This window comes from Myxine glutinosa, chromosome 11 (genome assembly GCF_964187855.1).
Source record: "Myxine glutinosa chromosome 11, kmMyxGlut1.1, whole genome shotgun sequence".
Taxonomy (NCBI): Eukaryota; Metazoa; Chordata; class Myxini; order Myxiniformes; family Myxinidae; genus Myxine; species Myxine glutinosa.
In genome coordinates, this window is record NC_136271.1 from 64191182 (window position 1) to 64205121 (window position 13940).

The following is a 13940-nucleotide window of genomic DNA, read 5'->3' on the forward strand; positions in this document are numbered from 1 at the left end:
GAAATTGGTCATAAAAACCATTGCAAAAATAACAAACACTCAACTCCTGTGTAACGAGTCACACATTGCAATCCTCAGTCAAACACAAACAAGACAACACAGCAGACTACTCTGCAGCCTTTAATGGCCTTGGTCAATCGTAGCTACAGCAAATGGTCATTGGTAATGATGGCTCATAAGGACTCAAAGATATTGCCTCGCGTCAGAGAACTGCTCAAATGAGACACTGCACTAGATGAGTGAAGCACGACAAATTGCTGATAACACTCTTGTAGACACAACATGTGGCTCTCAACGGAACCCTTTCTTCTCCTCTCCATGTCAAGGCTGGAGTACCTCAAGGCAGTGTTGTCGGCCCCATCCTATTCCTAATCTTCATCAATAATCTCACTGAATCTGGAAAATCCTCTTTTTCTCTTTGCTGATGACTCCACCCTCTGCCATGACATCCCTCATCCCTCTGACAGACAAGCAGCCTCTTCCCTCTCCTCAGACTTTAAAAAATAAAAAATAAAAAATCACAAACTGATCAAACACTGGAAACATGTCTTTCAATCCTGAGAAGTCCCACACATTCACAATCTCTCTCCAAAAGGACCATACCACAAACCCTCTCATCTACTTTCTCAACAACCCTCTCAACGAGGTTCAGTCACTCAAACTCTTGGATCTCACTCTTGGTGATGACCTCTCTTGGGCAAGCCACATTTCAAAGTTGGCCTTCAAAACCAGACGCCGACTGGGCATAATCCGTCGTGTGAAGTACTTCCTTGGCACACCTCAGCTCCTATCCACCTACGAGGCTTTCATCCGCAACGTGATGGAGTATTGCTCTCCCCTCTGAACTGGCTGCCTCACACTCTCTTGTCTCACTGGCTGTCTTGCCTGTCTCACTCTCCCTGCCTCACATCTTGCTCAGCTTGATGCCATGGAAATCCAGTTTTTCCAAGATGGCTGTCATTCTCACACGATCAATGCAATCTCTCGCGATGAAGCCGAGTCCATGGGCTGATCACTTCGCCATCGTGGACAGGTCGGCGGTCTCTCTATCTTGTTCCGCCTCATTTCTGGTCTTGCACCCTATGCCCTCCTCTCCGTGCTCTGTTTTCCCCATCCCACCAAGTGTCTGCAGGATGCACGTGTACCACCAACAACCCGCTCCTAGTGAAACTTCCTAAATCCAGAACCACTGTTCACCTCAATTCATTTATTCCTCTCTTTTGCTGCCTGTGGAACCACCTTCCACACTTGTCGATCTCATTCTTCTCTCCAGGTCTTCAAGATAGCTGTTCACCACCATCTCAGGTCATCCTAACTCCAAAGTCATGATCCCCATCCAAAGCCATGATCTTTTCTACACTTGTTAACCACCCCCAAAAGTTTGCTTTTGTAACCATCTTGTCCACCCCTTGCGTTCTTCCGTACCCCTCATCGTTACTTGCATCACTTGTTTGGCCGTCTCCGTCGGGCTTCTCTCTCCGCCATGCTGTTGGCGTTTCCCCTTCCCCCTGCTGTTCCCTTTGTTATGTTGTGTCCTGGTCTGTTCTGTGTCCTAGGCTCCTCCAAGAGTCTAAACCATGTATATAAAGAAAACAATGGCCAATTGTACTTTTTACGTCATTCTCTTACACAAGTCATGCTCTTTTCTGCAGTATAGGCCTCTGCGCTAAAAGGCAGACATTAGTGTTGTACATTCATGCTAATCCGAACAGTTTCTGTACATTTCATACCGGTGGTTGAGTCTTAGAGCTTCCATGACTACATACAGGTATTGCACAGGTGGAGGCAAATCCAACTATATAGTGATAATTTTACCAACAACACAAACAACATGCATTTTAAGGCCATTTTCCCTGCTAGAGCGGGGGTTATTCCATAGTGATAATATAGTGATAAAATTATAGTGATAATTTTACCAATAACATATAACCTTGCTCACTGCAATAACCACAAGAACAATGCATCCCACAGTGTCCTTTCCACAGTGTCCTTCACAAAGTGGAGGCGAGTCATCACGGGAACCCTGAACAGCTGGATCTTGATTCGAAAATATCACGATCAAACAAAGTACCAAAATGAAACCTACAGGGGACATGAGATGTGTTCGTAGTCAAGTGTTGGCAGAAATCCGCAAAATTTTGTTCGTAGTTGGTCCTTACCTGATGTCCTCATCTTTGAAAAAAATTTTTACAGGTATTCAAACAGCCAAAAATAAAAACGTGTTTCTTCAAAAGTGTTGTAAAGCTGAGGCGCCGTGACTAGCACCTCCTCAAATCAAAACAGAACGACAGCGAATGCATTTCACTATCTAGCTCAAAAGAGTAAAAGATGAGAAATGGCTATTTTCCAACGATGATGGCTAAAAACCCTATTTTTATTTTCAACAGGACAGAAAGGGTGATTTACTTGGAAATATCATGAGATACAGTGGGAGGCGGGGAGAGGAGGAGTGTTTAAGAGCAGAATTAAGACGATGAAGGGGAAGGATAAAGATGAAAAAAATGACGGAGGAGGAAGAAATGAGGTGGACAAAGGAGAAACAGGAAAGGAGAATGAGACAGCAGAAGGAAGTGTACAAGGGAAACAAGATGAAGAAGAATTCCACCATTTTGTTGGACATGTATGTGGGATGAGCCCCGTCGTCAACAAACATTATTGTGATAGTTCCGCGGAATAGCTATTTCCTTTTCTGCTCTTATTCCGGCATTCACATACCAGTTAACACATTCCCAGGGTGTGCAGATTGTTCCAAACACGTCGAATAATAACAAGTTGGCAATGATCAAGTTGTTCGGCCATGCCAATAAGATTGGGATACAATTCTGAATTTATCTTGCTGGTTGCATAATTTCCTTGGAGCAGCTTTGCCGCTAATGCGGTACTGCGGTAGGTTCGAGCAGGAATTTGTAATTTGTTCAGAGCGCCAGCGACAACTCACCGACTCTTCGCGAAAGACGCCGTGCGACCTTTAACGTCCACAAATGACCACTGCCGGCAGACGGGTCCCCGGTTAACTTCCTTCCGACGGACGCCGCACACATCGATGCCTTGCCCTGCCTCGGGTCGAGAGCTCAGAAGCAAGCCCACATACCTCCACGCTATCCTACCAGCACTACATTACCAGGTAATGGCATTAACAACATCTCAAAAGGAGAAACGCTACTCTTTCTTCTAGCGACAGTTCAACTTCACTCTGAAAGATAAAAACTTGAAAAGTTTGAAGAAAGGCAATGTTCAGCTCTGCAGGAAAGCTGCATACATTCTTTTTTATAAAACAGCAGAAAAAAATAAAAATATAACATCACTTTCTAATGCTAAAGGTCGCTTTTCAAAATTCACAATCAATTTACATTCCCATCGCCATCGATTCTTTCTTAGCCAGAATTACCGGGATCGAGGTGAGCTAAATCATTGGGTTCACATCACATGGACTCGATTCATACTCAACTTGCCTCCGACTGAACCTTTGATTGTGGCAAAGCATAGTGCAAAATCCAAGCTCTTCTTTCTTACAGTCATTAACCTGGCAATCCAATTGGCTTGCATCCATCATCCAGTACAATTTTCAAAAGTAGGTGATTGGGTGCCAGTACCTTGGCTAAATGGGAAGCCTCTACATCCCGGTCCGATGTTGATCATCACGTTTTCACCGTACCAAAGCTGCAGTTTATCAGGTCCATTCACATGAAGACGATAGTGCTTTCTTAACTCAGAACTGGACTGGAGAATTGTATACATCTACAGCGCTGGGTTGGTTCGGAGAGCTGGTTGACTGTGATCTACAGATGCATTCATTTCCACATCCTCCGCAACAGATCTCAGCAAATCTGATAGCTCTGAGCTTTCAATGTCAAGACTATCGAGACGCAAGTCATCATTGTAGATTCCATATCCCAAGCCGACTGCTGGCAAAGTGTCAAAATACTCTGGCGCTTCTGATCCGGGAATGTTTTGTACTTCCTGCTGCAGCCCCGTTCCGTGCATCGATTCCTGGATAGAAGCCAAGACTGAGGAGATTTCTTGTTGGGAAAGGAGACTGACGGGAGTCGATTCGGTGGAATCTTCAGTGGCTGAAACACGTCGGTAGCCCGGTGTTCCTGGTGATGGCACGGTGATGTCCTTCTTGCAAGTGCCAAAAGTGACGGTAGATAGGTCAACAATGTTACTCGTGCTTTGAGGCAAAACACTGCCAGGTGACACCATGACAGGTGTGCAGGTAGGTGCAGTAGGAGGGGCAATAAACACAGAGGCAATGTTCGGGCCACTAACAAACTTAATCGGAGTCGGGCTGGCAGCGCCAGACACTGCTAGGGAGGTTGAAAACTGTATAGTTGAATAACGCTGAACACCTGTGAAGAAAAAGAATAAAGACAGAGAAGAGAGAGAAATACTTAGGACAAAAAAAAGGAAAATCGGCTTAAAATTTAGTCAGATTGGAGGAATATCAGTGACTATGAACAGGGTTTTGCAGAAGTGTGTCGGTGTCGGGGTGTGTGTGTGTCAGTCTCGGCGTGTGTGCGTGTGTGTGTGTGTATGTGTGTGTGTGTGTGTGTTGGGGTGTGTGTGTGTGTGTGTGTGTGTGTCGGTATCGGGGTGTGTGTCAGTCTGTGTGTGTGTGTGTGTGTGTGTGTGTGTGTGTGTGTGTGTGTGTGTGTGTGTGTCAGTGTCGGGGTGTGTGTGTGTGTGTGTGTGTGTGTGTGTGTGTGTGTCGGTGTGTGTGTGTGTGTGTGTCAGTGTCGGGGTGTGTGTGTGTGTGTGTGTGTGTGTGTGTGTGTGTGTGTGTGTCAGTGTCGGGGTGTGTGTGTGTGTGTGTCGGTGTGTGTGTGTGTGTGTGTGTGTCAGTCTCGGCGTGTGTGTATGTGTGCGTGTCGGTGTCGGGGTGTTTGTGTGTCGGTGTTGGGGTGTTTGTGTGTGTCGGGGTGTGTGCGAGTCTGTCGTGTGTGTGTGTTTGGCTGTGTGTGTGTGTGTCGGTGTGTGTGTGTGTGTGTGTGTGTGTGTGTGTGTGTGTGTGTGTGTGTCAGTCTCGGCGTGTGTGTATGTATGTGTGTGTGTCGGTGTCGGGGTGTTTGTGTGTCGGTGTTGGGGTGTTTGTGTGTGTGTCGGGGTGTGTGCGAGTCTGTCGTGTGTGTGTGTTGGGCTGTGTGTGTGTGTGTGTGTGTTTGGCTGTGTGTGTGTGTGTGTGTGTGTGTGTGTGTGTGTGTGTGTGTTTGTGTGTGTGTGTGTGTGTGTGTGTGTGTGTGTGTGTGTGTGTGTGTGTGTGTCTGTCCGCTTATAACTCAAGAACTACACATCGGAGAAAAGTTTTAGACACAGATTCGGAATCAACATAAAATCCCGGTGGTTTTAGGCTACGTTTTATTTTAATGTCAATGGTTTTAAAAAACCGCGCCAGCTGCAATTCCATGGTGTAGTTTGTGGCGGCGCGAGACGTTCGGGGTGTATTGCAATGGTTTGTCGGGTTTGGCTGTGGATCCAGAATAGCTCCCATTTCCTTATGTTCTTCCACTTTTATTTTGATTCTTCTGTTACAACGCCTTCCTTATCTACCTTATATCCCCCCCCCCCGACGAGGCCTCTACATAATTTCATGCGGCAGAATTTCGTGCATTTTGAGTGAAAGTGAGACGAAGTTGTTGGAGGAAGAAGAGGCGCGGTCACTGTGGAGGCCTCGATCATGAGTAGAAATGGCGGGAATTGCGTTTGTATCGCAAAGTAAAGGATCTGCATTCATTTCTGAACTTGCATTGGTGGATTGTTATACATCTGCATTATTTTTCATAAAAAAACTTTATGTTGAACTTGAGGCTCCAAGCACGGATTATATATATATAGCCCTCATTGAGGTAAAAATAAAAGTAAAAAGCCTGCTATCGCTTGCCAAGCTAGCCGTTCCCCCCTCCCCCTCCCTCCACTCCCCCCCTCCCCCTCCCCCTTTATCCCTCCCCCCTCCCTCCCACCTCCTCCCCCTCCCCCCTACACTCCCCCCTCCCCTCCACCCTACCCCCTCCCTCCTACCTCCCCTCCCCCCTCCCCTCCACCCCACCCCCTCCCCTTCTCCCCTCCCTTCCCCCCATGCCCCTCCCTTTCCCCCCTACATCCTCCCCTACCCCTCCCCCTCCCCTTGCCCCTCCCCCACCCATCCCTCCCTCTCCCTCCTCCCATCCCTCCCTCTCCCCCCTCCCCCTCCCCTTCCCCTCCCCCCTCCCCACCTCCCTCCCCCTCCACTCCCCCCTCCCCTCCCCCCATGCCCCTCCCTTTCCCCCCTACCTCCTCCCCCTACCCCTTCACCCTCCCCCTCCCCTCCTCCCTCCCCATTTCTCCCTCCCCCCTCCCCTCCCCTCCCCTCCCTTCCCCCCATGCCCCTCCCTTTCCCCCCTACCTCCTCCCCTCCCCCCCTCCACCCTACCCCCTCCCCCCTCCACCCTACCCTCTCCCTTCTCCCCTCCCTCCCCATCCCCCCCCCTCTTCTCTCCTCCTCCCCCTCTTCTCCCTCCCCCCCCCTCTTCTCCCCTCCCCCCCCCCTCTTCTCCCCTCCCCACCCTCTCCTCCCCTCCCCCCCCCGTTCCCCTCCCCTCCCCTCCCTTCCCCCGCCGGCAATGCCGGGTACTTCCCATGGCCAGCTGTACGTGGGCTGCTCGAGGGTTGGAAAACCAAGCAATCTTTATGTCTTGGCACCAAGTAAGAAAACCAGAAATGTTGTATACCAAGAGGTTTTGAGAAATTGACAATTGACAAAACGCCATGTAGGAAATGTACTGATATTGCTCTAAAATATACATGTTCTTTTCATCATATATTTGTCTTATTCTTATTCAACCCGGGCGAAGCCGGATACCTCAGCTAGTACATATATATGCAGTGCCTTTTGAAAATCTACACCCGCTTTCAAAATTTTAACTTTTGTTGGCTTATAGCCTGGAATTAAATTACATTATATCAGACTTTTTCCACCTTTATTAACACATGGTAACCCACAACTTCCAAGTGAAAAACAAATTCTACAAATTTCAGAAAATTAATTAAAAATACAAAACTAGAATATTTGGTTGAATAAGTTTCCACATTACCACAAATTAAATTGATAATTACCACAAATTAACTTCCGTGATGTTCTTCTTCTTCTTCTCCATGATGTTCAAGGCAATCCGGGGTTCCGTGATGATCCTGAAAAGAGCCCTTGGAAAAAAACTGAAAAAGATGAACAGCCTAGTCCATGAACTGTGATCCCTCACCGAAGCGGAGATGGATACTTTGGGTCCTGGGAGGACTCCATCCCACCTCCTGAAACCCGCAAATGCAGATAACAACCAACGACACACGCCACACGACACACACACTGGAAAATGTTCACCTCAGGAATCATGTATAGGTGTATATAATCAGAAAGAATGCACACTGAGCATTAAAAGGAGAATCCTCTATTGGGCCTGACGTTTGGGGAGTAGTCTAGCTTTCATCCTCAGAGGCAGTAATGAAGAAAGTTTACAGTAAATTATGTTGTAATTTAAATTTTGGCGTTGAAGAAGGGCTGAGGGGAGGGAATCAAAACCTGGCTCGACGTGTTGGAATCCGGATCATTCTGTGTCTGCCCGTGTCTGCGAGTGGTTGTTGGCTTGGGGTGTTTGCATTGGTGCCTACATAGGGCTTGGTAAGCAAGAATGAGGTCAACATGCCTGTTTTTCAATCAGTCATCCGACTACCTTAGCTCAATAACATCACAGCTTGCCATAGATGGGCCGTCCCCATGATTGTGGCTTGTCCCGACGTAGCGGTGTGGTGCAGGGTGCGGTCGTTTGTGGTGATGGTGGAGGACTGGTCCTTTCTGGCTTCTGTGTGTTGGTGTTTGGCCAATGGCCAGTCTGGTAACAACCCAATAAAGGATACTCCTTTTAATGCCCATCGTGACTTCTTTCTCATTTTATAGATATAGAAATTGATGAAGAACTGAAGCAATGGTGCAGCACAATTAAAGGTGAGTGGCCCCATTCAGCATACTGTGTGCCCTCAAAGTAAACCGATATAGCAAATAATAAAAATGCAGCAAAGCTACCGAATACAGCTTGACACTCACAGCTTTGTCCTCGGGGTAACGAGCAAGAGATTAACTGTGGATAAACACAAATCCTGTGACCTCTGGCAAGAGTTGCTCTTTGAATGACACGATCTTGAGGATGTATGTGCATGGAGAGCAAGAAAGTTCACGGTTACAAACATATATGCTGCAAGGCATCATTTCCTCAGGCCTTTATCAAGAAGTTAATTTGAACTTCATGCTTCAGTACGGGTTTGGTAAGGGACAGCTTCCTTATAAAAACAGTCACAGAAATTGGTCATAAAAACCATTGCAAAAATAACAAACACTCAACTCCTGTGTAACGAGTCACACATTGCAATCCTCAGTCAAACACAAACAAGACAACACAGCAGACTACTCTGCAGCCTTTAATGGCCTTGGTCAATCGTAGCTACAGCAAATGGTCATTGGTAATGATGGCTCATAAGGACTCAAAGATATTGCCTCGCGTCAGAGAACTGCTCAAATGAGACACTGCACTAGATGAGTGAAGCACGACAAATTGCTGATAACACTCTTGTAGACACAACATGTGGCTCTCAACGGAACCCTTTCTTCTCCTCTCCATGTCAAGGCTGGAGTACCTCAAGGCAGTGTTGTCGACCCCATCCTATTCCTAATCTTCATCAATAATCTCACTGAATCTGGAAAATCCTCTTTTTCTCTTTGCTGATGACTCCACCCTCTGCCATGACATCCCTCATCCCTCTGACAGACAAGCAGCCTCTTCCCTCTCCTCAGACTTTAAAAAATAAAAAATAAAAAATCACAAACTGATCAAACACTGGAAACATGTCTTTCAATCCTGAGAAGTCCCACACATTCACAATCTCTCTCCAAAAGGACCATACCACAAACCCTCTCATCTACTTTCTCAACAACCCTCTCAACGAGGTTCAGTCACTCAAACTCTTGGATCTCACTCTTGGTGATGACCTCTCTTGGGCAAGCCACATTTCAAAGTTGGCCTTCAAAACCAGACGCCGACTGGGCATAATCCGTCGTGTGAAGTACTTCCTTGGCACACCTCAGCTCCTATCCACCTACGAGGCTTTCATCCGCAACGTGATGGAGTATTGCTCTCCCCTCTGAACTGGCTGCCTCACACTCTCTTGTCTCACTGGCTGTCTTGCCTGTCTCACTCTCCCTGCCTCACATCTTGCTCAGCTTGATGCCATGGAAATCCAGTTTTTCCAAGATGGCTGTCATTCTCACACGATCAATGCAATCTCTCGCGATGAAGCCGAGTCCATGGGCTGATCACTTCGCCATCGTGGACAGGTCGGCGGTCTCTCTATCTTGTTCCGCCTCATTTCTGGTCTTGCACCCTATGCCCTCCTCTCCGTGCTCTGTTTTCCCCATCCCACCAAGTGTCTGCAGGATGCACGTGGACCACCAACAACCCGCTCCTAGTGAAACTTCCTAAATCCAGAACCACTGTTCACCTCAATTCATTTATTCCTCTCTTTTGCTGCCTGTGGAACCACCTTCCACACTTGTCGATCTCATTCTTCTCTCCAGGTCTTCAAGATAGCTGTTCACCACCATCTCAGGTCATCCTAACTCCAAAGTCATGATCCCCATCCAAAGCCATGATCTTTTCTACACTTGTTAACCACCCCCAAAAGTTTGCTTTTGTAACCATCTTGTCCACCCCTTGCGTTCTTCCGTACCCCTCATCGTTACTTGCATCACTTGTTTGGCCGTCTCCGTCGGGCTTCTCTCTCCGCCATGCTGTTGGCGTTTCCCCTTCCCCCTGCTGTTCCCTTTGTTATGTTGTGTCCTGGTCTGTTCTGTGTCCTAGGCTCCTCCAAGAGTCTAAACCATGTATATAAAGAAAACAATGGCCAATTGTACTTTTTACGTCATTCTCTTACACAAGTCATGCTCTTTTCTGCAGTATAGGCCTCTGCGCTAAAAGGCAGACATTAGTGTTGTACATTCATGCTAATCCGAACAGTTTCTGTACATTTCATACCGGTGGTTGAGTCTTAGAGCTTCCATGACTACATACAGGTATTGCACAGGTGGAGGCAAATCCAACTATATAGTGATAATTTTACCAACAACACAAACAACATGCATTTTAAGGCCATTTTCCCTGCTAGAGCGGGGGTTATTCCATAGTGATAATATAGTGATAAAATTATAGTGATAATTTTACCAATAACATATAACCTTGCTCACTGCAATAACCACAAGAACAATGCATCCCACAGTGTCCTTTCCACAGTGTCCTTCACAAAGTGGAGGCGAGTCATCACGGGAACCCTGAACAGCTGGATCTTGATTCGAAAATATCACGATCAAACAAAGTACCAAAATGAAACCTACAGGGGACATGAGATGTGTTCGTAGTCAAGTGTTGGCAGAAATCCGCAAAATTTTGTTCGTAGTTGGTCCTTACCTGATGTCCTCATCTTTGAAAAAAATTTTTACAGGTATTCAAACAGCCAAAAATAAAAACGTGTTTCTTCAAAAGTGTTGTAAAGCTGAGGCGCCGTGACTAGCACCTCCTCAAATCAAAACAGAACGACAGCGAATGCATTTCACTATCTAGCTCAAAAGAGTAAAAGATGAGAAATGGCTATTTTCCAACGATGATGGCTAAAAACCCTATTTTTATTTTCAACAGGACAGAAAGGGTGATTTACTTGGAAATATCATGAGATACAGTGGGAGGCGGGGAGAGGAGGAGTGTTTAAGAGCAGAATTAAGACGATGAAGGGGAAGGATAAAGATGAAAAAAATGACGGAGGAGGAAGAAATGAGGTGGACAAAGGAGAAACAGGAAAGGAGAATGAGACAGCAGAAGGAAGTGTACAAGGGAAACAAGATGAAGAAGAATTCCACCATTTTGTTGGACATGTATGTGGGATGAGCCCCGTCGTCAACAAACATTATTGTGATAGTTCCGCGGAATAGCTATTTCCTTTTCTGCTCTTATTCCGGCATTCACATACCAGTTATCACATTCCCAGGGTGTGCAGATTGTTCCAAACACGTCGAATAATAACAAGTTGGCAATGATCAAGTTGTTCGGCCATGCCAATAAGATTGGGATACAATTCTGAATTTATCTTGCTGGTTGCATAATTTCCTTGGAGCAGCTTTGCCGCTAATGCGGTACTGCGGTAGGTTCGAGCAGGAATTTGTAATTTGTTCAGAGCGCCAGCGACAACTCACCGACTCTTCGCGAAAGACGCCGTGCGACCTTTAACGTCCACAAATGACCACTGCCGGCAGACGGGTCCCCGGTTAACTTCCTTCCGACGGACGCCGCACACATCGATGCCTTGCCCTGCCTCGGGTCGAGAGCTCAGAAGCAAGCCCACATACCTCCACGCTATCCTACCAGCACTACATTACCAGGTAATGGCATTAACAACATCTCAAAAGGAGAAACGCTACTCTTTCTTCTAGCGACAGTTCAACTTCACTCTGAAAGATAAAAACTTGAAAAGTTTGAAGAAAGGCAATGTTCAGCTCTGCAGGAAAGCTGCATACATTCTTTTTTATAAAACAGCAGAAAAAAATAAAAATATAACATCACTTTCTAATGCTAATGGTCGCTTTTCAAAATTCACAATCAATTTACATTCCCATCGCCATCGATTCTTTCTTAGCCAGAATTACCGGGATCGAGGTGAGCTAAATCATTGGGTTCACATCACATGGACTCGATTCATACTCAACTTGCCTCCGACTGAACCTTTGATTGTGGCAAAGCATAGTGCAAAATCCAAGCTCTTCTTTCTTTCAGTCATTAACCTGGCAATCCAATTGGCTTGCATCCATCATCCAGTACAATTTTCAAAAGTAGGTGATTGGGTGCCAGTACCTTGGCTAAATGGGAAGCCTCTACATCCCGGTCCGATGTTGATCATCACGTTTTCACCGTACCAAAGCTGCAGTTTATCAGGTCCATTCACATGAAGACGATAGTGCTTTCTTAACTCAGAACTGGACTGGAGAATTGTATACATCTACAGCGCTGGGTTGGTTCGGAGAGCTGGTTGACTGTGATCTACAGATGCATTCATTTCCACATCCTCCGCAACAGATCTCAGCAAATCTGATAGCTCTGAGCTTTCAATGTCAAGACTATCGAGACGCAAGTCATCATTGTAGATTCCATATCCCAAGCCGACTGCTGGCAAAGTGTCAAAATACTCTGGCGCTTCTGATCCGGGAATGTTTTGTACTTCCTGCTGCAGCCCCGTTCCGTGCATCGATTCCTGGATAGAAGCCAAGACTGAGGAGATTTCTTGTTGGGAAAGGAGACTGACGGGAGTCGATTCGGTGGAATCTTCAGTGGCTGAAACACGTCGGTAGCCCGGTGTTCCTGGTGATGGCACGGTGATGTCCTTCTTGCAAGTGCCAAAAGTGACGGTAGATAGGTCAACAATGTTACTCGTGCTTTGAGGCAAAACACTGCCAGGTGACACCATGACAGGTGTGCAGGTAGGTGCAGTAGGAGGGGCAATAAACACAGAGGCAATGTTCGGGCCACTAACAAACTTAATCGGAGTCGGGCTGGCAGCGCCAGACACTGCTAGGGAGGTTGAAAACTGTATAGTTGAATAACGCTGAACACCTGTGAAGAAAAAGAATAAAGACAGAGAAGAGAGAGAAATACTTAGGACAAAAAAAAGGAAAATCGGCTTAAAATTTAGTCAGATTGGAGGAATATCAGTGACTATGAACAGGGTTTTGCAGAAGTGTGTCGGTGTCGGGGTGTGTGTGTGTCAGTCTCGGCGTGTGTGCGTGTGTGTGTGTGTATGTGTGTGTGTGTGTGTGTGTTGGGGTGTGTGTGTGTGTGTGTGTGTCGGTATCAGGGTGTGTGTCAGTCTCGGCGTGTGTGTGTGTGTGTGTGTGTGTGTGTGTGTGTGTGTGTGTGTCAGTGTCGGGGTGTGTGTGTGTGTGTGTGTCGGTGTGTGTGTGTGTGTGTGTGTGTCAGTCTCGGCGTGTGTGTATGTGTGCGTGTCGGTGTCGGGGTGTTTGTGTGTCGGTGTTGGGGTGTTTGTGTGTGTCGGGGTGTGTGCGAGTCTGTCGTGTGTGTGTGTTTGGCTGTGTGTGTGTGTGTGTGTGTGTGTGTGTGTGTGTGTGTGTGTGTCAGTGTCGGGGTGTGTGTGTGTGTGTGTGTCGGTGTGTGTGTGTGTGTGTGTGTGTGTGTGTGTGTGTGTGTGTGTGTGTGTGTGTCAGTCTCGGCGTGTGTGTATGTATGTGTGTGTGTCGGTGTCGGGGTGTTTGTGTGTCGGTGTTGGGGTGTTTGTGTGTGTGTCGGGGTGTGTGCGAGTCTGTCGTGTGTGTGTGTTGGGCTGTGTGTGTGTGTGTGTGTGTTTGGCTGTGTGTGTGTGTGTGTGTGTGTGTGTGTGTGTGTGTGTGTGTGTGTGTGTGTGTGTGTGTGTGTGTGTGTGTGTGTGTGTGCGCATGTGCGCATGTCAGTGGGTCTGTCTGTGTGTCTGACCAGGCCATAACTTTTTACCATTTGAGCTTTTGTCAAAGTTTTCAACAAACCGTTATTTTGGGAATATGGAGAAGACAAATTAATAAGTCATGTTCAGTGCAATTGCAAAAATGAACACACACCTTGATCTCCGTTGTTATGCTTTGACACATCCTCTGACTTCCAAACACTTGTTTGATTCACATGAATGCTATGCTCACTTGAAGCTGGTTTGAAAGTGTCAGCTGGGGTTAGGATTAGGAAGTGGGGGTGAGGCGGGAAGCGGAGTTGTCAAAAAAAAAGCATTTATATGTCAAAGTGAATAAGGACTGCATATGCTTATACTTTACGGGAACACAGTAGTAAAGTTTCATGATTTGTTCCCTCATGTTCCACTTCCAAACTGTCATTTATGTC

The 13940-nt window shown here is 46.7% G+C and overlaps 1 protein-coding gene across 2 annotated transcripts in view; it reads right to left on the reverse strand.

Moving 5' to 3' along the window:
• Positions 1 to 11555: 11555 nt before the first annotated feature.
• Positions 11556 to 13940, reverse strand: part of LOC137416297 (proto-oncogene c-Rel-like) — a 40656-nt gene continuing 38271 nt past the window's right edge. For both annotated transcript variants that reach the window (XM_078786715.1, XM_078786714.1), the window contains exons 9-10: positions 13667 to 13768; positions 11556 to 12671 (exon numbers count right to left, since the gene is read on the reverse strand). In XM_078786715.1, the coding sequence (XP_078642841.1) occupies positions 12061 to 12671; positions 13667 to 13768 (713 nt within the window). In that variant the 3' untranslated portion in view covers positions 11556 to 12060. The remainder of the gene's footprint in view (positions 12672 to 13666; positions 13769 to 13940) is intronic.